The sequence below is a fragment of the Grammomys surdaster genome, unplaced genomic scaffold (genome assembly GCF_004785775.1).
Source record: "Grammomys surdaster isolate TR1022 unplaced genomic scaffold, NIH_TR_1.0 67, whole genome shotgun sequence".
NCBI lineage: Eukaryota > Metazoa > Chordata > Mammalia > Rodentia > Muridae > Grammomys > Grammomys surdaster.
Window position 1 is genome coordinate 13,231,250 of NW_021604569.1, and position 22,393 is coordinate 13,253,642.

Sequence of the window (22,393 nt, forward strand, 5' to 3'; positions counted from 1 at the left end):
GGAGAGAGAAGGGGGAGGGAGCGAGAGGCCAGAGGGGGAAAGTCGGGGGTTGGGGGGAGACCAAACAACCCTTTTATAGCAAGTCAAGTTCCTATCTGGCAGTTGCTAGGTAACTGTTGGAGCCTAGAAGAAATGCTGACACATAGATCAGATTGATTTAAAGTTTTACATATGATATGGTGTCATTTAAAGGTTTTGTACCCTGGAAGATTATTTTGTTTTGTTTTTATTTTTTAAATATGATATACTGAATCTTCCTATTGCCATTAAATTTTCTATAAAATATAGTTTTAGAAGCTTCATGATATTTAATGTATACTTTAATACATCCATCAGTTGACTTCTTTGGTTTTAGTCACTATGCATTTGATAAGAAAACCTGTCATGGGTATGAATGGTCAGCAGTTGGCATCTGATTTACTACTGGTCTAGAACTTACTTCCCACAGGTACAATTTCAGAGGACACGAATCTAAAGCCCCACATTTGATCTTCCCTGTCAAACCAAATTGTCCTTGGGAAGAGTTGTTCTGTCCCAGGAAGAGTGCTAGGACATCAAATTCACTGGGACTTTAATCTCATGACCGTGGGCAGTAGTTGCCATAATCATGTCTGTCAAATTTTAGAAAATTACTTAGGATTTTAACTTTATTAAACCTATGGATAACTGCAGAGTCTGCCAGTTGCAGTGCTGTCTAGTCATGTAAATGCACAGCGTTTATTTATCCAGCTTTAAATTATCTCAGTAAGTTGCTCTATTCACATGTATGTGACATGCTATTATTTATTATCTGTTTGAAAACTGACATTTTTACATCTTTTCCTTTTGAGTACGATTGAGGATTCTCCATTACATTCTGAGTTTTACCTTCCTGGGTATTGACTTAGATACAGGGTTGAACTGAGTTTGTACATTAGTTTAGTTCTTATCCGTAGCACATGATTCCCCTGCTGAGTAGCTCACATAACCACAGTACATTTTACTACTGGCATGCTTACCTCGTTTCCTAAGAGTTGTACAAAAATATAACCTTCTGCATTGTTTCAAGCTTCCATTAAATTTTATTAACCATTTAAACTACTTACAGTAAAATGTCATTTTCCCCTGCTAACTATTTCAGAGCCTCAGATTTTTGATTTGACCTTTCTGTTTTTGGTTTTATTTTCATTTGGAAATAGATTCTAAATTGTGGCAAAATGTTTCTTTTTTGCTTCTTTTAATTTCTCCTCTATTTTTGTTTCTAACTTACATCATTTTTTCACACGATTTCAGAATTTTCCAATCTTTGTTCCCTCTACTTGCATTTGTGTTCCTTTGATTTCTTCTTTTTTTATTTTATTTTATTTTATTTACTTTTATTCTTTAATCTTTTTTTACAGTCCAGTTTTTATCCCCATCCCTGTCGGCCCTCTGATTGTTCCACATCCCATACCTTCCCCCACTTCTTGTCTCCAAGAGGATGTCCCCACTCTCCACTCCACCGCACCAGACGTCCCCACTCCCTGGGTTTCAAGTCTCTTGAAGGTTAAAAGATGGATGTTAGATACAGGCTTTTAGGAAGCCTAAATAAGAGGATGGGGAGTACTGACCTCACCTACATGCTAGGTTTGCTTGTTAGGTGTTTACAATCCACGATTTTATTCAAAGCTGAGAAATGACCTGGGGCATGAGCATTGTCATATCAGTTTTTATGACAAAGGCATTTCTAAAGTTCAGAGTGATCCTGAGGGATGATCATCCACAATAAAAGGGTTGTAGACAGTGAGAGTTAAGGAATCAGTCTGTATCCACCTTGGATTACAAACTAGACTTTCATCATCTTTCATTATTGGCCTTACCTTTATTCTTTTCCTACTTAATCTTTTCTTTACTGTGAAACTTTTGAAAATATTTTCATTTCTGTATATTTCAGTTGTATTTCTAATTGTTTAAAAATTTAAAAGACATTTTTGAAGGCTTGAGTCCAATTTAGATGACAGAAGGTCTATATACATACAGCTTTCAAAGCCTTGCTGCTTATTCAGAACCATTTCTTAAAATTCTCTAAAATTATATTGTACTTTACATTAAGGGTCTAATTACAACCTTGAGCAAAATAGCTGCCGGCCAATATGATGTCGTTCTATAAATGGAAACCTACCACTTGTTAATGGTGCTGTGACAGAAGGGCGAAGGAAGCTTTGAAATGACAAGTGACACACCAAGAAGACTTTAACTTATCACATCTCTATGCCTCCGAAGGGAAATATTTGCCTCATACAACAGGTAGACCTGACCATTTATAGCCTTCCTCTTAATCTATAGTTTTCTCTTTCTCCATCTCAGTTATCTAAGGTCAACTGTTCTCCAAAAATTGTATTTGTTTTATGTGTTTGGAGAGATTGCTCAGTGGTTAAAAGCATCAGGGTTTGATTTCCAGCATCCACACAGCAGTTCACAAACATCTGAAATTCCAGTCCTAGGGAATCCAATGCCCCTGCATAGCCACTTCAGATACTGCGTTCATGTGTTACATAGAAATATATGTAGTCAAAATATCCATATACATAAATAAAAACAAATAAAAAATGCTAAAAAAATGTCTTGATTCTTTCTAAAGAGACCACATTACCTTGGCTTTTTAAATAGTTCTCTAGGTTTGTGATTGTTTTCGCTAATTTTTTCCTATGCCTTATTTATAGTTGAAACTGAGTTATCTACATGTACACAAAAGCTGAGAACAGTATCTCTAGGGTTCCTGTTATCTAAAATTTCATGGGTCCTGAAATGCATCCCCTATAGGTTAGGATGGACAAGTGTACTCTCATCACTTTGTGCTGGTAATGACATGCAAGCATGTGCAACGAGAACTGTGCTTACATTGCAACTGGTTACCATTTACTATTAAGATGTTATGGAGTGCCAAGCCTTTAATACATAATTCTCAGAAGTCTGAGGTTTCCTGAGAGAATGGAGAAGTAGAACCACAGAGCTATACATGTTTGATCATGGCTCCACATTCATTACTGTTGTACTCTATTACTCTGCTGGCACCAGAGGCAGGACAAGGAGTTCATCCCCCTGGCCTTCTCAGCCAAGACATGCACTAGGTATAGATTATCTTCCTCTCCATTCCAGCATTATTTCTTAGAGAAGGAATTCTGCCTTTCATTTCTCTTTCAAGACGTGTGTTCTTTTGACCCATAGGGTAGAACACGTTTTGTAGCTTTCTAACCCTTTGTCATCTACCAGTAAGATGTTCAAAGTACAAAAGCAGCTCTTACACTTCCAAGGCCTATCACAAGGCACACCGTTGGAGACTCAGTCTACAGTACTGACAGATTCTGCTTTGTGTAGCAGGTGGCTTCAACATCACCAGTGAACCTTCACTGTGGGCTGAGAACCCTATTCAGGAGAAGACTGCAAGCTTTAGTTAGTACAATTTGCTAATGATTTCTGGAAAAGTTAATGAGTATGGATTTCTAATCTCCATAATTCCTATTCTAGCAGCTCTGGTAGATTCTTTGGCCTGTGGTATCCAAATGATTGTCTCTCATCTGTTTTTCTCATTATTCACTGACTATCCATGTACGCAGCTGCCTTTTAGTTGATGGAACGACAATGACCGAATTAACTTATCGTAAATATCAACATTAATATCTGAGCTGTGCGATGACTCTGCACTTCAGTGTGGGACAGCACTTACTTATATATCACATCACTGTTTACGAAATGTCCTCAACTCCTCAGACCATTTTTCCAATTACTGTGAAATTCTGATTTAAGGACTTTTGTACCTAGCTATTCTTGGATAGCTGCCATGTTTATCAGCAGCCGAGGAGCTACAGTGAGCCCTGGGCTTCTGGCAGCTTTAGCAGCAGCTGACTCTCAGCTCTCAGGATAATATCATGGTAGAAAAACAAAAATCATGTTTCCGAGTTCAGGGAACCAGCATTCCGACTGAGTGACTAGAGGCTCCACATATAGCAACAACACTAAAGGCATCCTTAACCATTGCCAGCTTTCTGCACTTCCAGCTGTTTATCCCTGGAGTGAAGAAAAAAGCTTTGCAAGTCCTTCTCAACATTAGAAAAAATACAGTAGGCACAGAAAATTCTCCATGAGTATTTTGAGGTGCTGGCCCCCTCGCGAATAGACTTCTAATTCTTTTCTTGTTCCAAATGAGTTTTGAAAACTAGTCATTCTCATAGTTTACAAACACACAGATGCCTCTTTTTTTCTGGATGAAGTGTTAGGATAAAACATGATACATGCTCTCCTGTGGGCTCTTGCATAGAGAGAGTGCAGGATTCACTTCAATAATTGGTGTCAGTAACTTATATCATTTAGGGATGTCAGTAATTTATATCATTTAGGGGACTGTGGCATAAATATCCACTTCTTCTAGGCATGTAGAGCCCTCTTAAATTCTCGAAATATGTACTATCTGTTATGAATGTAGAGTTAATGCAGCACCAGTTTTAGTTGGCCTGAACAGGAGGTTTAGAGATTTAAAAGAGGTACTTTTCACAGCACAAGGCTTCAAAGCAGGTATGACCAAACTGATGAAGGAAATCTGGCTGAAGAAATAATGGATTTTATTTCCTCATCAGGGAGCAGGAGAGAGCATTATAAAGGGATAACATGAATAGGAATTCACAATCACAGAAAGACTCGCACAGGAAAAAATATTTGCAGAGTTACAGAAGTAAGAGAGTACATGAAAACACTCAAGAGATACTAAGCAGGAAGAATAAGGGCCAGGATTATGAATGAAGAAAAAGAGTTTATAAAATTAATGGTGGGCTCTTTGTTTCTTCTTTCTTTCCTTTTTCTTTCTTTTTTTTTGTAGGAATGATGGCTTTTAGGAAATAACACATGGGGTGTTGTGATATATTCCTGATGTTGAAATTGAAACACAGAGGCTGTTTAAAGATTTAGGATAAGAAAAGTAAAGAGTGCTTATGTTTAGAATAAAATTGTTCGTAGGATATAAAAAATGCAGTTTTAGAGTGGAAGAACTTTACTGAACAAAATGACTAATTGAGTTGGCAACTGAATGAGGGAGAGATAAGACGTTTCAAAGTTTCCACAGGATCTGTCTTTATGATGATACTATCGGATACTCAGACACAGGAGAGAGAGCATTTTGTTGTTGTTGTTATTTTTAGTGAGAAAGCTCTGATAAAAACATATAGCTCTAAATATCTGGGTTTAGTGGCCTATTTCAGGTATTACCTACTGCTGTGGAAGTACTGCTTATTCAGTACTTGAAAAATGGAAATTCATTATTATTTCTTACTGCTCTGAATGTGGTCTGGACCAAGCTGGGCATAGCTTGTAGGAGATGAAATTGGGGTTGAGGTTAGATACTGGCTGGTCATGATGGGTGTTCAAAATGGCTTCCTCATGGTCATTGTACTCCAAGAGGTAAGGATGCTTTTGAGTTCTTGTAAGGCTTAGAATTGGAATTTCATAACTTTTTCAAGCTTTATTAGTCATATGGTCCCAGGCCAACTAAAACTCAAGCTGAAGGAAAACAGACTCCTGAGTAGTGGAACACCAACAAATGTGCTTCTGTCTTATATTTGCCAAAAGGTTTTGAGTACCTACGCTCAGAGATGTTTAAAAGGACAATTCTGAACCCTAGTCTGGATCTTCTGAAGGAAATTAAGAGAAATGTGAATGGAAACATTTTCTGAGGAAATTAGCAGTCAAAACTACAGGATAGGGTCAAGAAGTTATGAATGAGAGAAGAATATCATCATAGAAGAAACTGATGTCAAGGAGAAAATAAAGTAGAAAGATAAAGAACAGGGAACCAGCCTTCACATGCAACAGGTCAGAATCTCAGAAGTGGGTGATAAGGAATCTAGCGTTGCCTAGATGTTGGAAAGGATAGGCTATAAAAGAATGTGCAGTAGACGTCTGAGACTTTACAGACACATCAGCAGTACTATCAGGAAGTGAGCAGTACCCTGTGGCACTGAGGTCAGAGGAGGAAGATAAGGCATAATACTGCCCTTCTGGGAGCAACTAGCTTCAGCTGGGTGAACACTCACAGAGATCTGGCTCTGCTCAGTGAGAACAGAGACGGGGATGGCTTCCTTTGGGTGTTGTCTATTTGTCAGGTGGGTTGAAATGATCAGGGAATGAGAAGGAAAGAGAAGAAAGGAGACCAGCAGACTTGGTCAGTGTAGAAGAAGTTTTGCTTTTGAAGGATTGCAGATGACGAGTGAAGGAGACAGGAAGCAAAAGCAAGTGTAGGCTAGCTTGATCCTTCGGGGTACGGGAGAGGTAGGAGGGAGCTAGGAGAAGTCTCCACCTTCCTGGAAAGTTATCTACACAATTTTACCCTGACATTCCACATCATGGCCTCCCCACTTTACTCTCAGAGAAGCCTTCCTTCACTGTCTCTGCTGGAAAGATGAAACTACACTCCTGTTACTGATCTCCTAAGGAGCCTCTATTGCATCAGACAGGGACGAAGACATTTCTTCCTCCTCAGAACACCATTGGAACATTCCTTTAACTTCTATTTCCATGCCCTGATTGTCTCGTGAATTAAATCTGATGGCATTTTTTTCTCTTCAAGTTTTGTGTACTATAAAAATAAAACATAACAGAACAAAATACGATGGGAGACCTAGGTTTGATATGAACACATTATGTCCGTGGTACACAGAACTGGAGAGGACTTTAAAGAACTGCAGATAAAAAAAAGTCATAAGGTAGTTTTGTCTATTTGTTTGCATTACATTTTTTTTATTATTTCAGTTTTAGTTCTGATCATAAAATAAAAATAAAATTTAAATAATTTTAAAAGTTAAAAATTTATAGCTGTTTGTCATTTATGAAAGGATTTATAAAGAGAAAGAAAATAATTGAAAGAAAGAAAGGACAGGATATAGTCACTAGATTTTGGGAAAAAAAAAACAGGACTAGTTACACTATTATCCTTGGTGGAATATGGAAGGTCACAGGCTATATGGTTAGTTATAAGATACCTTTTCATGTTAAGTTTTCTTTAGAGTTAAATTAATTTTAAAAACAATTTGAAGATTTTATCTAAAGTTATTTTCAGCTAATGTCTCCTTCATAAACATACAAGAATTATTTGACAGGAAAATTGTATGAATTTAGAGTTAAGCATGTGAATCAAAACAGTCAAGCCAAAGAGTGTAATACAAATAAAGAACCAAATAAACTAGTTTATTGTGGCACTAGTTAATATGATAATGCTATCGAAAACTAATTCTCAACCTGTGGGTAGTGACCCCTCCAGTAGTCAAACTACAATTGCACAGAGGTCAAAAATCAGATAGTCTGCATATTAGTTATTTACATTACAATCCACAAGATTAGCAACATTTAGTTATGAAGTAGCACCGAAATAATTCATGGCTGGGTGTCATCACAATATCAGGGTCTGTATTAAAGGACTGCAGCATTAGAAAGACTGAGAACCACTGCCATAGATGATGTAAGCCTCCTTGTATCAGTTGATAAACTATAAAAGGCTAGCATAGACCTTTTTCACTTACAGAAAGATTTTCATTTTTATGTTTGCACCATAAAAACTGCACACTACCTGGAATCTATGGATTTTTTTTTTTTTTTGTAAATGGGAAACTAAACAAATCCTGCAGAGGGAGGAAGTGTGCCTTTCATTCTTGCATTCCTGGGTTTGTCATGCCATCCAGACACGGAAGGTAAATAGGAACTGCAATAAGTTGTACTTGAGTCTATTGTGACAGTTGCAAAGCAAAATTAATAATGGGGACAGGAGTGTCACATATATAATGTAATATATGTAATATGTAAATATCCATCCCAATTAATGCGATCTTATAAGCATGAAACTTAGACAACACACTAGAGTGGCTGGAAAGCCTTGGCTTCTGAACGAGACGTTTAGAGGCTGTGGATAAAACTGCGTGGGAGATTTTCCCATATCCACTGGTAGAAGAATAAAAATTGAATGTTTTGAGAAATTTTAGGTTTTGTCTTTGCTGCAGCCAGAAAGGGAGTGGCATAAAGCTTTTACTGGCTAGAGGTTTCCAGGAGAGAATATCTTTCTCTCCTTTAACCTTTAGGAAAAATAATTTTGTGTTAAGGACAGGACTGATAGGAAGATACAAAATGAGCAGTAATTTTACTTGAAAATTGTTTGAAGATATTCAGTTCATAATTTAGTTCCCATCACAGCTCTCAGAGAGAGATAGCAAAATAAAGTAGATATTTTTAGAGTACATTATTTTATATCATAAAGTGGATAGGATATTTTAGAAAGAGAACACTTCATTCTTTTTAGTCTCTTACATGGACTAATTGCTCCATTTGACTTTATCACACAGATTTACGGCAACTAGCTTGGAATAGTCTATATATGCTAATAACTTCTCTTTAGGGTTTAGAGTTCTCACTAATTTTATTGTAAATTGACTGCCATGGACTGCTGTAATTCTACAGGTAGAGTTTAGCCTCTTGAGGTTATAATATAAAAGATGATTAAAAGATCACAAGTTAATCATTGGAAAATAATAGTTAAAAATTGAATTGAGATATGGACATTTGTGTACTCTCACAATGAAACCATTATTAGCTTTACAGGCTTTGTTGTTGAACTGGGGAAACAAAAGAGATCACAAAAAAATTAAACAAAGCCAGAAAAACTGGGTTCCAGAAAGGCTCAGCCATCATTCAGCAGATGGCTATGTTAATGTGATTAAAACATAACAGGAGTTTCATGAGCATCTAAAGCAATGAGAATGCACAGGACCACATCTGAGCTTCCTGGTGGATCTACATCACTACATCATGTCTATTCAAACAAAAAGCATAAAGAAGAGATGCACGTTGGCATATATAATTTTATTAGTTTTTATTGATTGATTTTTCTATGATGCTGGAGATTAAATCCAGGGCTTTATACAGATTAATAAAGTGCCGTATACCTGAGCTATATCCCCCAGACCTGGCACATATATTTCTTAAACATATTAACAAGCTAGGATTTAGAGAAAAGCACTGGCTATTGTTAATGACCTTCAGGTAGGCCTGGACCTGTGTTGCTGTAGCTCCCTATAGCTGGTATCAGTCACTGAACTTTTATAAGACCTCATTGCATAAACTCCACTTTGGAAATCTGAAGCTTTTGGTGTATATTATTATCTTTGAACTTCACTTTCTGAAAAATTGCAAGTGGAAAAAAGTGCAATAAATCATCACAACAAGTGATTCCACGTATATGAGGTACGTGTGTAAGCTGGATGCTCCCTTTATCCTACGTTTGGCAAAGCGTTTGAGAAAATAGGGTCTTGTACAAGCCTGCTCAATTCAGTCTGCCTTTATCCCACATCAAGGTTAGAAGTAGAGTGAGTTTCCAATGGTGGAACAATTGCATAAGTTAACACCATTCAGAATTACTTTAACTTGCACAGCTGAGTCGAGAGATGTGTGACTAAGCTTCCAAATTGGCATCCAAGGCACATTTGTAGGAGCTGCCTTATCTCTGCACTGCTTCCTTGCCCCCCCTCCTCACTTCCTGCCATTATCACCATCAATTTCATCTCAGGCAGCTGAAGTTTCTCCTTCAAAATCAAAAGCCCTTGGAGAATAGCTCTGCTTAAAGCCAGAGGTCACTAAATATATGGATGATTATGGCGAGCCTTTTTCATTTCCAATTTGATTAAGTGAAAGCCTCTTAATTTGGGTCATTATTGATACATAAATCTGTAGAGAAAATGAACATGCATTTATAATGTAGCCAACATTACGTGATTTATTGTTCTTACAGTGTGTAAATACAGAAAGAAGGGGGAGGATAAAAGAGTCCAGCTCTCAGATCCCTGGATATGAAACAGTGCCAGGGATTAATGGAGCAAACTCATCCTGAACGTCCAGCCTGCTGCTCTCAATGGCTCATGTCTCCTTACTTCAATCGAACTCAGCCTCCTATTTGAAAAGCCGTCTAACATTAATCTCTCTATGCTACTGAACTGAGATTTTAGTGGTAGGTTTGCAAGTGATAAAATGAAAGGCTCAAAATGCGTTCTCATACCTGATTGTGGACTTTGCTTGGGGATTTTGGCTGCCGCTTGAGGGCTGGAGGTGGAGTGCATTCGCTGGTTGGCTGAGCTGTGGATGCTACTGGGAACCACTGATGACACGTTCTTTCGAGGCTTCGTGTCTTGTAGCCACATAGGTGAAGCTTCAAAGGCCTGCATCCTCCGAGCATGGCTGTTAGCATTGACTTTCAGGTAGGCCTGAGCCTTGTGTTCCTGAAGCTCTCCGTAGTTAGCGTCAGTCACCCTGCACTCATATAGGCCTTCATCCTTTTTCCTCACTTTGGAAATCTGAAGCTTGTGGGAGATATCATTGCCTTGGACTTTCACTGTCTGAAAAATTGCAGGTGAAAAAAAAAGTTTCACATCAAAGGGTTTTATTCCCACGCTTTATTTTAAATTTGCTAATGTTGGGAAACTTAAGGGTCTTATTGGCTTCCTAGGACAAACCTGAAGGTCATATTCATTCTGTTCTATGAGCAATCTCATTCACAGACTTGAGAGGGCATAAGCTCAATTTTAGCAGTGTCAGAGTGGCTCTACTCTCCTCATTTCCCAGACTATCATAACATGGGATTGGTCTCTGCATGGTTGGCTCAGCTGAATGAAACACTGACTAAGCAGTTCATCTTTGCACAGATTTTTCTTCTGTACGGCTATATGACAACTTCCTCAAATATGAGGCAAGAGGTGGAGGAATGTTGGTAACAACAGTTTAAAAGAGGGTGCGCTTTACTGAAGACACTACTAATAGACTTAGGTAGTAATATTTTTCTTCTCAATTGCATACTAACAGAGGGTAGCAGGGCTTAGGCTACTCAGTAAAGCATGTGAAGTCAAGGCTCAGCCATTATATAAACTCGTGATACTGTTAATTGAACATTGATTTGATTTTCAAAACTGAAGTCAACCCCATTCACTCCAATAATTTTAACCCAGATTAATAATAAGATCATATGTCTAATGTATAATATTAAATATATACTATATACTTAAATATATAGTATATACTATATATATGTGAGTTAAATTTGATATATATTATATGTCAACCCATGATTGACAGACTCAGATATTACATTTGTCAGCTTTAAGGATTTGATTGATTTTTTATAAACACAGAAATGAAAGATGATGAAGAAGGATATTCTAGCCATGGCTATTGTAGTTACAAATAATCCACATCTTCATATTATGATCAGGCTAGTATGGGCTAACAGCAGGTGTCTACTTACATTTGTTTTGGTTTTAATTTTTGTGACTTATTTGAAAACTATATTTAGACATGCTTTACATTAATTATGAATGATACCCAAATTGAGTTACACTTTTTAATTACATTTCAAAGTCCTAGTGGATGGTTTCATTTTTGTTTTCTTGAGATTTTTATTTTATATTAAGAGTAGGTACTTCTATTAGTTTGAATTATTAAAATTATTAATGTTGAAATACTGCAGACCTTTACGATTATCTTTAGGCGAATGTGAAAAAGATTAAGAAAAAACAGTGCAATAATCCTATTAGCTAACAAAATAATACGCTAGCCAATTTGTCATTATTTACGTAGTTAAAACGTTCAGTCTTATTTATGGACTCTAAATTCAGCTCACTCTTCAGGGATTTAATGAGGTTAAAAAAAAAAGAGAGAACTGCCTTTCATTCAGAATTTGTGAATTCTCTTCAAGCTCAGTGAATTAAACGGTTTTAAATCTAAAATATGTTTTCTACTAATGTCCATCTTGGGCCTGCTTGGCAGTTTACTAAAGGATATGCCCCCTGTCGCTGGTCCCTGTGACACTCACACTAATCTTGGTCCCATCGTTGTCCGGGTCTCTGTCGGGTAAGAGCTCCACCTGTAGGACAAGGGTGCAAATGCTCAACCTCGCCCGAGTTCTTCAGTCCCAGGCGCCGCGATACCGCAGCGCCGCAACAGCTAGAACAGATCCCTGCCTTCCGTTCTTGAAATGCTTCAGACAAAGCAATTTAAGAGACGGAAGAATGACCCAGGTCCCAACCGCACTTAGTCCCGAAGCCAGGCTAGCGGCCGGACTGCTTCCCTCGTCCCTCCCTGGAACAATCTCTGAATTTCTCTGTCCCCGAGCCAGATACCAAGCAGTCTCCGGGGTCTCCATGTCTTCCCTGGGCATCACTGCGACCTCGGCTCTCCCCAAGAATCCCTAAGTCCTCCGTGGTCCCCTCTGCCCTAGTGACACTCTGGAGAGTTCCTGTCGTCCCCAAGCATTCCCACGTCGTCGCGGTTCCCGTGGTCTTCAAGCCTAACCGAGATCCTCGCGGTTTCCTCTCTCCTAGAGAGACTCTTGAGAGTCCCTGTGGTCCCCACTGCCCTGCAGACTGTGCTCCCCTTGGCTGGCCCGGTGCTAGCATCACAGCGCTGCCAGGTCTTGTCCCTCACAGTTCAGTCTGCGTGGCCTGCGGGTTCTGAGAACCCAGGAGGGGACAGGAGTGTGCGTAGAAGTTTTCCAGACGAATTTCTGTATCTCTGCCCTCGCTGCTGACCAGTCCCCAGCTCTTTTCTACAGACTTTCTCCTCGTCTAGGTCTCAGGTCCGAGTCCCTTTAGTTTCCTGGGCCTCCCGGTTCCCGCTCTTACCACGACTCTTCTAGCTTGTTTTTAGGATTTCCTTCCTCCTCGTCTTCCATTCTCCCTCCTCCTTTACTCGTCTTCTGCTCTACTTTTCTCTCCAATCCAAGGCCTCTCCCTGATTTTCTGATGCTTACCCCCATCTCTTCCTCCCCTCCTCTTTCTCCTCCCCCACCCTCCCTCCGCCTTCCTTCCCTCCCTCCTGCCCGCCTCTCTCCCTCAGAGAGAGAGAGAGAGAGAGAGAGAGAGAGAGAGAGAGAGAGAGAGAGAGAGAGAGAGAGAGAGAGAGAGAGAGACTGAGACTACAAGAGAATAGAGAAGAGGAGGAACATCGCCCTTAATATTGGGAAAACAGAAGGCTGGTGGAGGGTGGGAGAGTGTCCTGAGCTGTATCAGAGACACATCGCTGGTTTTGACAGCTCCTTAATACTGGTTACTAAGAGCTGGTTAATTCCAGTCTAAATCGGGAAAGTCTCCCCCCCCCCTCCTGCGACTTCCTAGGTGTTTTTCCTTACTGTCACTGGGACAAATTCAGCCTTGCTCACTCTCAGAGCAAGTAAGATTCCCTTGGACACATGGGCAGTACTTGGGCCCTGGCTGCTGATTAGAACTGCACAGAACTAAGAAAATGACATGCGGGGGCTCTGTGGGCTTTGAGCTATGGCTACCTGTGAGCCTGCAGCCTCAGTCCCTTGCTCCAGGTCCTCTGGTCCCCGAAGGAACCACCACTGAATCTCCAGGTACACCGAAGCAGAGCCGCTTTGGAAAGCGCAGGACATCTCCACATTTTGCCCTTCGGTCGCAGTCACGTTTCGCGGAAACTCGGTAAATTTTGCTGCAAGACAGAAATGCATCGTTCTGGTGTATCTACACCAGCTTTGCCAATGTCCCTTTCCTGGAGACACAAGTTTTTGTTTGTATGGCCTTTCTTTTTCGTGGGCCTTGAAAGAAGAAAATAAAAACAACAATAACAAGCCCTATGACATCCCTGTGGGGCTCTCCATCCCCATTGCTCTGCCTCTGCATCTCTTGTTCTTGGTATCATGCCTAAATCACTTTGTTGTTGATCAAGTCCAGATAATGGAAAGGTTAATGAGCTTGCCAATAGCTCTGTCTGCTAGCCAAGCTGCCCAGAGTTAGATCTAAACATCTTATGTCAGACTGCAGCATTCCCTAAAACTTACTGAGAAACCCAGGGAGGTGCAATTTAGACCATCTGTCAAGTTGATCTATGAGGGAGCCCCTAGATTCGTAAGTTTCTCAACAATCTATGACTAACTGGGATGTTTCCTGTTAGAGGTGGGTCATAAGTATATGTCAAAACGCCAACTCTTAATCTCTCAAAACAGTGGTTAGCAATTTTGTTCTGGAGTCCACATTAGTGAAACAAGTTGCACACTGTCTAAGAGGCATATGTTTCATCTCCACAAGTTAACCTTCACGTTTGTTCCCTTCAAGCCATTGTAAATTGCAATATGTCAGGGGATATAAAAATCATACATCCGTGTTTAGTTCAGATCAAAGATTATTTGAAAGATACCACAGAGACTCCGTCTAGCCTCTTTGCAACTAACCTTCACACTGCCAGCTTGTAAGATTAATAGATCCATGTGAAAGTCACAAAAAATAAAATCCCCTTCCTCCCTAGAGGGATTCTTTGAACATGGGATGATTTTTGTTCTTATTTTCAGCTTATCTAAGGGACACTTTGCAAAGAGCTGATGGCTGTCTAGAAGGAGCCTTTTATTTATGGCTGAGAGAAGGGGACCACCACAGGCACACATATGAAAGGAGGATGGTTGAAAGGCTGGCAAGAATGATTACAGTCACTTTCTCTTCTTTCCTTAAAGACAGTGAATCTGGATGTCTCTTTACTATTTCATGAAATTCCAAATTGAGCAATAATTAAGGGAACATTTTATGTTTCAAAGAAATGGACACTACTCAGAAAGCAGACTGTCTGAAAGGGCTTTTCTGCTTACATTGGCTAGTGGACTGGGGCATTTCTGCTTGCAGAAGTGATGCAGTCTTCAGGAGGCAAAAATGTGATTTGATCATAGTGCTGAAGCAACCACTGCAGCCTGCAAAGTCCTGAACAACTGGGCCCAGCAGGCTGCTGCCGCTTATGATGCAATTCATAGCTCCTTGTGGGTCCTCTGGTAAACACATGGGGAAGAAGTTACAGGGACCAGAGAAAGGGACTAAAGCTTTCTGCCTCCAGGGAGAAGGGCAAGCCCCTTCCGAACACCAGTTCTGTATTCCTGAGTGCCTGCCTTGTTCATGCACAGTGAAAACACACACACACACACACACACACACACACACACACACACACACACACACCTGTGTATGTGCTCACTGAGGAACTAACTCACCCATAGCCGGGCTGGCCTCTACTAGATTTTCTCTGAAACCTGGTTTGCTTGCAATTAATAAACTTTGGGGGGGGGGAGCCCAAATGAACACTATTCATACTACCTAAACCCACTATCGGTTTGATTTGAGCCACTCTCCAGCTGTTTGTCCATTCTTCGAGTTGGTTCAGCACACACACGCATCACCACAAACACATTACAAGCAACCGACTTACCTTGAGAAGAAAGCCCTTGTTGTACATACAACATGGAAAAGAACATAAATCCAACAGACGCCAAGAAGATCCCCATCATGCCAAGGGAGTGGGGCACATCCGTGTAGCCCAGAGCCCCAAAACCTAAAAAGAAAGGCAAGCAAGCGTGTCCGCGGGCTGTTCTCAGAGCCTGGGGCGCGATACTGCATGCATGCTGGCGCTCACAAGGAAGAGTGGCTTGGGCACAGGGGATTGCGATTGGCGAGGGTTAGACTGAGCTGGCTGCGATCCGGAGGTTTCAGGCGCAGACCCGGGCTGCCACGCCGTGAAGTGTCTCCGCCGGCGGCTGGCTGCTTCCGCTACCTGGCAGCTCGTCCCACGTCAGTCGCTCGGCTTGCGTGCTCGCCGCCCTCCCCACGCCCAGCGAGCCCGCGGCGAGTGGAGCGGGCGCGGGGCGGCGCGGACTGGGCTCGCGCGGAGCCCAACTTTGCCTCTAATGGCTGCGATGATGCCTTTAACTCTCTGAGCGCCGGGACTGCGCACCTGCCGGCCCGGGTTGGGGTGCGGGGCCCTGCTAGATCTCTGCTCTCCAGTCGGCCTTTACCCCCATTAGTCAGCTCGGGTTTAGCTGGATCAGATGGCTTTGTACAAAGAGAGCGGGACAGATTTAGGGTCTTGGCGTTTGCTCTCGGGTAGGGGTTAGGGATTTCAGGAAGAAGTTGAGGCATTGTTAAAGACGGAAGAGGAATGGGATGGGTTGGGAGTGACTGCTTTGGGGCGATGGAAACAGCCCACGGAGGAAAAGGGCGCTTAACCAGTTATTAACTGCTCCAGCTAAAATGATCGTATGCTATTATTTTACCAGAATGTATTGTGAGCAGCTTACAAGCCAGGAGAGGCCATTCATGCAGGCACTGGATCACTTCAGCTGGCTAATGGAAGGCACAGAAAGTGCAGAAGTCCTGTATTAGAGAATGCTCCAGAAGGAGAAGTCCATCATGCTATGCGTATCATCGTTTTCATTCTTATACTCATTGCCTGCCTTGCCTCCCTCCCACAGTATTTCAGGTGGGGGAGGGGTTTTGCAAATCATTACGGTCCTGTTTGCAAGATTTATTTTTGTTTTGTTCGGTTCCTTTTGCATAACATTAATTACATAATAGTCTTTAGGATTATATGAATAGACAATATTATTTTAGTAGGCTTGCTCTCTAACACACACACACACACACACACACACACACACACACACACACCCCTCCAGTAAGTTTTAGGGCTTGGAACAATCCTATTCATTTACTTCGGAAAAGCTTGAGATGCACACTGTACTTTTAAAATTAAGAATCTTAAAAAAACCAAACATACCCAAAAACTCTTATCAGCTTTTGTCCAATCCAGCCCTTAGTCAATGAGCTTGCATTTTAAAATTCATTTTCATCAAAAAGCACAGAATAATTTAAAGTATTTTCATTATATTTTCCTATGTAGATATACATATATTTTCACTATTAATTGGAAATATGCATTAGTCTTAATGCTACCTGAAAACAATAAAGCTTATATATTTCCATCTTTGAAGTTAAGAGTTTGTGCTTGACTGATGGCTTTCCTGACACAAAAACTTAACCCTAACATGGCTGTAGAATTTTAAAGCACTTGTCTCCTACAGCTGAATGCAGGAGGAACTTAAAATATCAAAATATGAAGGCATATTAACTTCATGGTAATACATTTTATTTTGTGAAAATAAAGTTACTCCCATTACAGATGAGTATGAGGAATATTCTCCATCTATTCATGTTTAAGCTAAGCATATTGTGCATTTTCCTTGTAATCAATGTGAGAAAAGGATTTTGAAGTTTGTCATACTTAATAAAAAGTGTTTCTTCTGTTCTAACATTTTGTCTTTGAGAAGCTGTTCAGTGCACAGAAGGACAAGGCAGGTAAACACTCCATACCGACTAGTATTTCTTCAAAAGGAAACAACATACTGCAGGCATTAAATGTTCATCTGGCAGGTCATCTAATTGGAATGTTACGCCTAACTTGACATGTGGGAAATGATTACAGGGTTTTAGCTTTCTCTACAGCATTCAGCATAAACACGAGCTTAATGTGTCTTGAGAATGGCCTGACTTCATGATTATCTGCTGTCTAAATAGTTTCCAGTATGGAGAAGGAGCTGCCGCCATAAACAAGAGGTCTGTCTGAGTCAGTTTAGATGGGGCCGATGGCATTAGATGGGGAAACTGAATCCTGGAGCTGGAAAAGTTCAATGGGTCAAGTTTGAAAGTATAAAGAAGACAGAAAAGAATGATTATTAGACACATCATCAAAATTCATAAACAGGAAGTGATAGTGTCCATGTTATATAAAGAGGGAATGAGGAAAAGAGGGAATAGGGAAGAGCGGAAGGAAAGAAAAACTGGGAAAACATTTGATTCTTCTAAAAATAAATGTCTCATAGATACTTTATTGTCACTTTTTCCATTGTAGATCAATGCTTTTTCTTAAATAGCCATTCCTGATTTTTAAAGAGGATAAACAGTGCTGGCAAGCACCTTCACATCATTCAATATGATACCTTACTGAAGACAAAATATATGTTAACAATTAGAAATGCGAAGTATTATGAAACAGTCCCTGTAGTATGCTCCAAGACTGGTGGTGCAGTGACTGGAAAGGCCAGTTTTCTGCATCAAGATGTGCAGTGAACATTTCCTTTGCATTCTTTCACTCCCAAAAGATGGGTACCACGTAGTATTATATAAATGACGGTAAATTTCTTCTTAACGTCACTTAATATTTGCTATTTTGCTTTCTACAAACCTAAACATTGTGTTACCACAGTTCTTTTCTCCCAAGCTCCTGCTAAGGAGGATTTTCTGAACTTCTTCCTCCTCAAACATCTTTCAGTCCCTTTGAACCTTTCCACTGTTTTCCATTCAGCTTCTATTTAGGTTGCATTTATGCAGTTTTTGCAAATTCAAAGTTGTATAACTTTGTCTTTCAAACAGTTCTTTTGCAGGCTTTTGCATAAGCCTTCACAGCTATTGATCACAGCTATTGAGTCAAAGGGAGAGGAAGGACTAAGAGCCCTCTAGCTAGAGACCATGTAATCTCTTTACCCTAAGAGGTATGCAGGGGGTATTTTTCCATAGTGAACTTGAAAGGATTCCTCACTTTCTGCTCTCATATGCACAGAATGCGTTTACTTTCCATTTACACTACCAGTTTTTCTTTAAAAAAGAAAGTCCTGTGTACCAAATGAAATTTGGAGAAAAGTTCAGAATAATTTAAAGACATAAAAATAGACATTTTCTTCACGAACAGTCTTGAAAACGTTTAAAATATCTATGTGCAGAACCAAAGGTTAATCCCCATGGATGCAAGAAGATAAGCCTCCTTCCTTTGCAGGCCTTGTTGGCTTCTCCCTGACTTAGTTGAGCTAAGTTCAGATTCGAACCATCTGCAACCCTGAGGGTATTCACTATGGTATTCTTGAGCACCTTCTTTGGAGATAATGGAAACTGCATTAAAAAAAAAAAGAATTTTCCAGGGTATTGAGAAACATTTTCTCTCACAATTTCATGTCCAGATTAACTTATTTCTTACTTGGGAAAATAAAAGGAAATATTACAATGCTTAAATGTTGCAGTGATCCAAAAAAAAATCTACAAAGAAATTTTTATTTCAACTGAAGAAAATAAGAGTAAACAGGATTCACTACTTATAGTTTTCAAAAATGGACTTTAAATTTTTCTTTTCTATGGGATTATCCAAACCGATAGACGTAACATTTAATTCTTTTTGGGGCATTGTAATGGAAAGATATGATAAAGTTAAGGGCGAATGGTAATGTTGGAGGAAATGTGATTGTTTCTTTTTGCACATGTGCAGCTCATATCATTAGAAACTGAGTCCACTTCTGAACTTTCATAGATTTCAAATGCTTCATGCTGGATCAGTGATAGCACATGGCTGTTAATGAAAGCAAACTTGTACTTTATTTCTCCAAGATGCTAACATCTAAAATGGATTTGGTGCTACAAGTCGCCTGAGGAAAGGCCCATTATGATTCTTTCTGAGATACTTGTTAACAAGCCACTTGGCATTCTAGACCATGATAGCTTCCTTCAACACACTTCATGTTGCCTTGTGGACTGTGCTTTGTAAACAGTTTATGCAGTGAGACTAACTGGTGCAATCTTAAAGAGACTGAGTAGGGCACAGATAGCTCAAGGATGTCAACTGCCCACTGCACAGCTACTGTTCATTTAAATCTCCCCCATGACACCCACCCCTTTATCTTTTCCTCTTGTACAAGACAAAAATGCAAATTACTTATATTTGCCTTTTATGCTGGAAAATTCTGTGTAACTTTGCAATTGAAGTTCATAAAGTTATAATACAAATTATTCATGAGGCCGTCTTATGTCATTTTAGAACTGTAATGTCTGGCCTACAGGCGACCTCTGGAAAAAGCAAAGAACAGAGTCGCATTTTCTTTAAAAGTTAATATCAGAATCTTAGCTGCCCTGTACAAAATTTATAGCCCCTCCCATTCTCTCTCTTTTCCTTAAAATGGTCTTATATGAACATATGTCATATCTGTTAATTTCATTAGCAAATGATAAACATCTCTTCAAGGCGTCTTTAGCTACCAAAGAGGAGAAGCTGAGGATTTTGTCTCTGGAGCTACACTCAAGAGAGTTCCTGCTTCTGAATTGTTAAACTCAGAAATTGTTAAAGTTCAGAACTTATACCTGATATTTAATAGCTCCAATCTTATTTTATTTTTTATCTCAGATCCAGTGAGTTTGACAAGAGTAATCAGGATATACAGTTATTTTTGAATAACTTTATGTTTTTGAGATTTTTTAAGAAACAAATCAATTTGTAGACATTTAACTAGTCTAACATTCTGAGTATGTGTGTTGTCTAATTAAATGTACATTTTGAGTATCAGACACTGAGAATTAGCTTCTTCCTAATATGTATTATTTTATAACCTTAACAAGTATCTTAAACTCCTTTGACCTTATTCAATTTTCCTGCAATAAAGATCCTTGCTTCAGACTTCGTGCTGATGCAGTGGGACAGGGCATGCTAGGAATTATTACAATGTACATGTTACAATGATAGATTTTCTGATGATGGCTATTCAAATCCAGGTGATGGCACTTATAGTATTTTTAACTTTATTTATCCAATAACTAGACATGTTGTTCACTTTAAAAACAATCCTTGCCCATTTATATGTTCTCTTTTGAGAATTATCGTTCATTTTGTTAACACATTCCTTGAATGACCATTCTGGGGTGTGTGTGTGTGTGTGTGTGCGGTTTATACTAACAGCATGTCTGAAGTATAGCTGTTACAGCATGTCTGAAGTATAGCTGTTACAGCATGTCTGAAGTATAGCTGTTAAAGCTTTTCTAGCATTCTGTGGGGTGGGTTGTTTGTTTGCTCCATTCATAGTTTCGTTCTTCCATTTCTTCCATTTGTTCATCCTTACAGCTACTTCTTGAGGCACTGGCATACTGAACAGAATAGAATGTTCTTGCCTAAACCTGTATCTTAACATCTATGTCTTATCTTTTCCTCTACTGGTGTTAGCATTTAAGGTTTCAATTTAAGGTATTTTAGTAGAGGGGATGGGTCTAATAAAACACACTTGGTTCAAAGATACCTAAATGATAGCTAATACATTACATTCTAATTTAAAAAATTAAAACGAAATGTCGGTTATCTAGTAAATACTCATGACTGAAGTTTTATAAAACTCACGTGAAATGAAAGAAGTTTCAGACTCTTAAGTTGTATGTTTACTTATTCAAAAATAGAATTATACTAGGAAAGAGGTGCATGTGTAACTTTGGTACAAAGGTCAGAACACCTACTCCCATCCCCAGGTAAGCCAAGCCAGAATTGTACTAAATAACCTTTAAGTGATTCTGTTTGATATTGCACTTTATTAAAGTTAATGTAGCTATAAAGAGTGAAAAACAATGACTCAGATAAGGGGTCTACACTTCATAATACTTTGACTGCTAGAACTCCTAAAAGCCCAAGACTTAGGCAAGTATCATTGAAATCTTATATTGATTAAAAGATTGTGAACCCAGTGGAACAGTTCTGGTTCATGGCAACTGCCTCCGCAGAGGCATTGAAGTGGCACCTTTGTTTCAGAGCGTAGTCTGTTTTTGATGAAAATAGTATAATGGTGCTTGTTAAAGTGGAATGGGAGGGCCGTGGATGAATTAAGGATCATGACTGGGAAACTTGCAAGGTTCAGGCTGAAAGATAATGTCAGACTCCTTTAAGAGGTCAGGATTCAGTAGTGTGAGGCTATTTGAGATTGGATAAAAGAAAAGTTTGATCCCAGTAAGCCTATTCTATAGACAGAAAGAGTCAGTTCATCTTCCTTTGGAGAGCCCCCCCACCCCAACCAGGCCACTTCGGAGTAGCTGTGGATGTCTGAGCTGAATAATCAATTAGTGTTCGTAATTGCAAAGAAGGAGCAAAAGTACACTGAAGTTAGGGAAATATGAATACAAGACACTAAACCTTGAATAAATGCATTGCTGTTTAAGGAGGTGGGAAGAAAAGCAATTTCAGGGGAGGGTGTCTGCTCTGTATTTGGAGGGTTTGATTGTTAACAGTGAAAGTTAATCTGTCTCTCTTTCAAGGCGAGAAGAGAGAGGAAGCACAAAGAGGGGAAGGAGAAGAAGAGGAAGGGAATATATTGTGCTACAACAATCGATTTCACATGTGGATGTAGGGAGAGAGGAGTAAACACAGGATATGGAGAAATGACAGTGGAGAAACATGGTAGACATTCTTCCAACAGATGACCTCCAAGGATCAGTGCTACACACACAATAGGAATATGGGTGAACATATCTGTGCTTCTGAGTAAGTATTAGGACAGACATGCTTAGAAGCTTGGAGAATCATAATGAGTTAGGGTAAGATAAATTGAAGTGAAAAAAACAGAGACTAAGTTTGAGAAGGGAGGAAGAGAAGAAGGGATTAAAATAACATGAAAAGTGACAGAACAGAAGATGGACTGGTGTTTGCGAAGGAGCTGACTGACTACTGCCTTGGGAGTGGTAGAGGAAAAGGGCTTTAAAACACAAAATGGTGTGGCATAGTATCCAAGTGAGTTCTTTCT

At 39.6% G+C, this 22,393-nt stretch overlaps 1 protein-coding gene across 3 annotated transcripts in view; it reads right to left on the minus strand.

The window, feature by feature from the left end:
• The window catches only part of Vstm2a (V-set and transmembrane domain containing 2A), a 28,395-nt gene extending 12,814 nt beyond the window's left edge, over positions 1–15,581 (minus strand). For all 3 annotated transcript variants that reach the window (XM_028778082.1, XM_028778089.1, XM_028778096.1), the window contains exons 1-4: positions 15,238–15,581; positions 13,316–13,482; positions 11,849–11,899; positions 10,043–10,379 (exon numbers count right to left, since the gene is read on the minus strand). In XM_028778082.1, coding sequence (XP_028633915.1) covers positions 10,043–10,379; positions 11,849–11,899; positions 13,316–13,482; positions 15,238–15,316 — 634 coding nt within the window. In that variant the 5' untranslated portion in view covers positions 15,317–15,581. The remainder of the gene's footprint in view (positions 1–10,042; positions 10,380–11,848; positions 11,900–13,315; positions 13,483–15,237) is intronic.
• Positions 15,582–22,393: the final 6,812 nt, after the last annotated feature.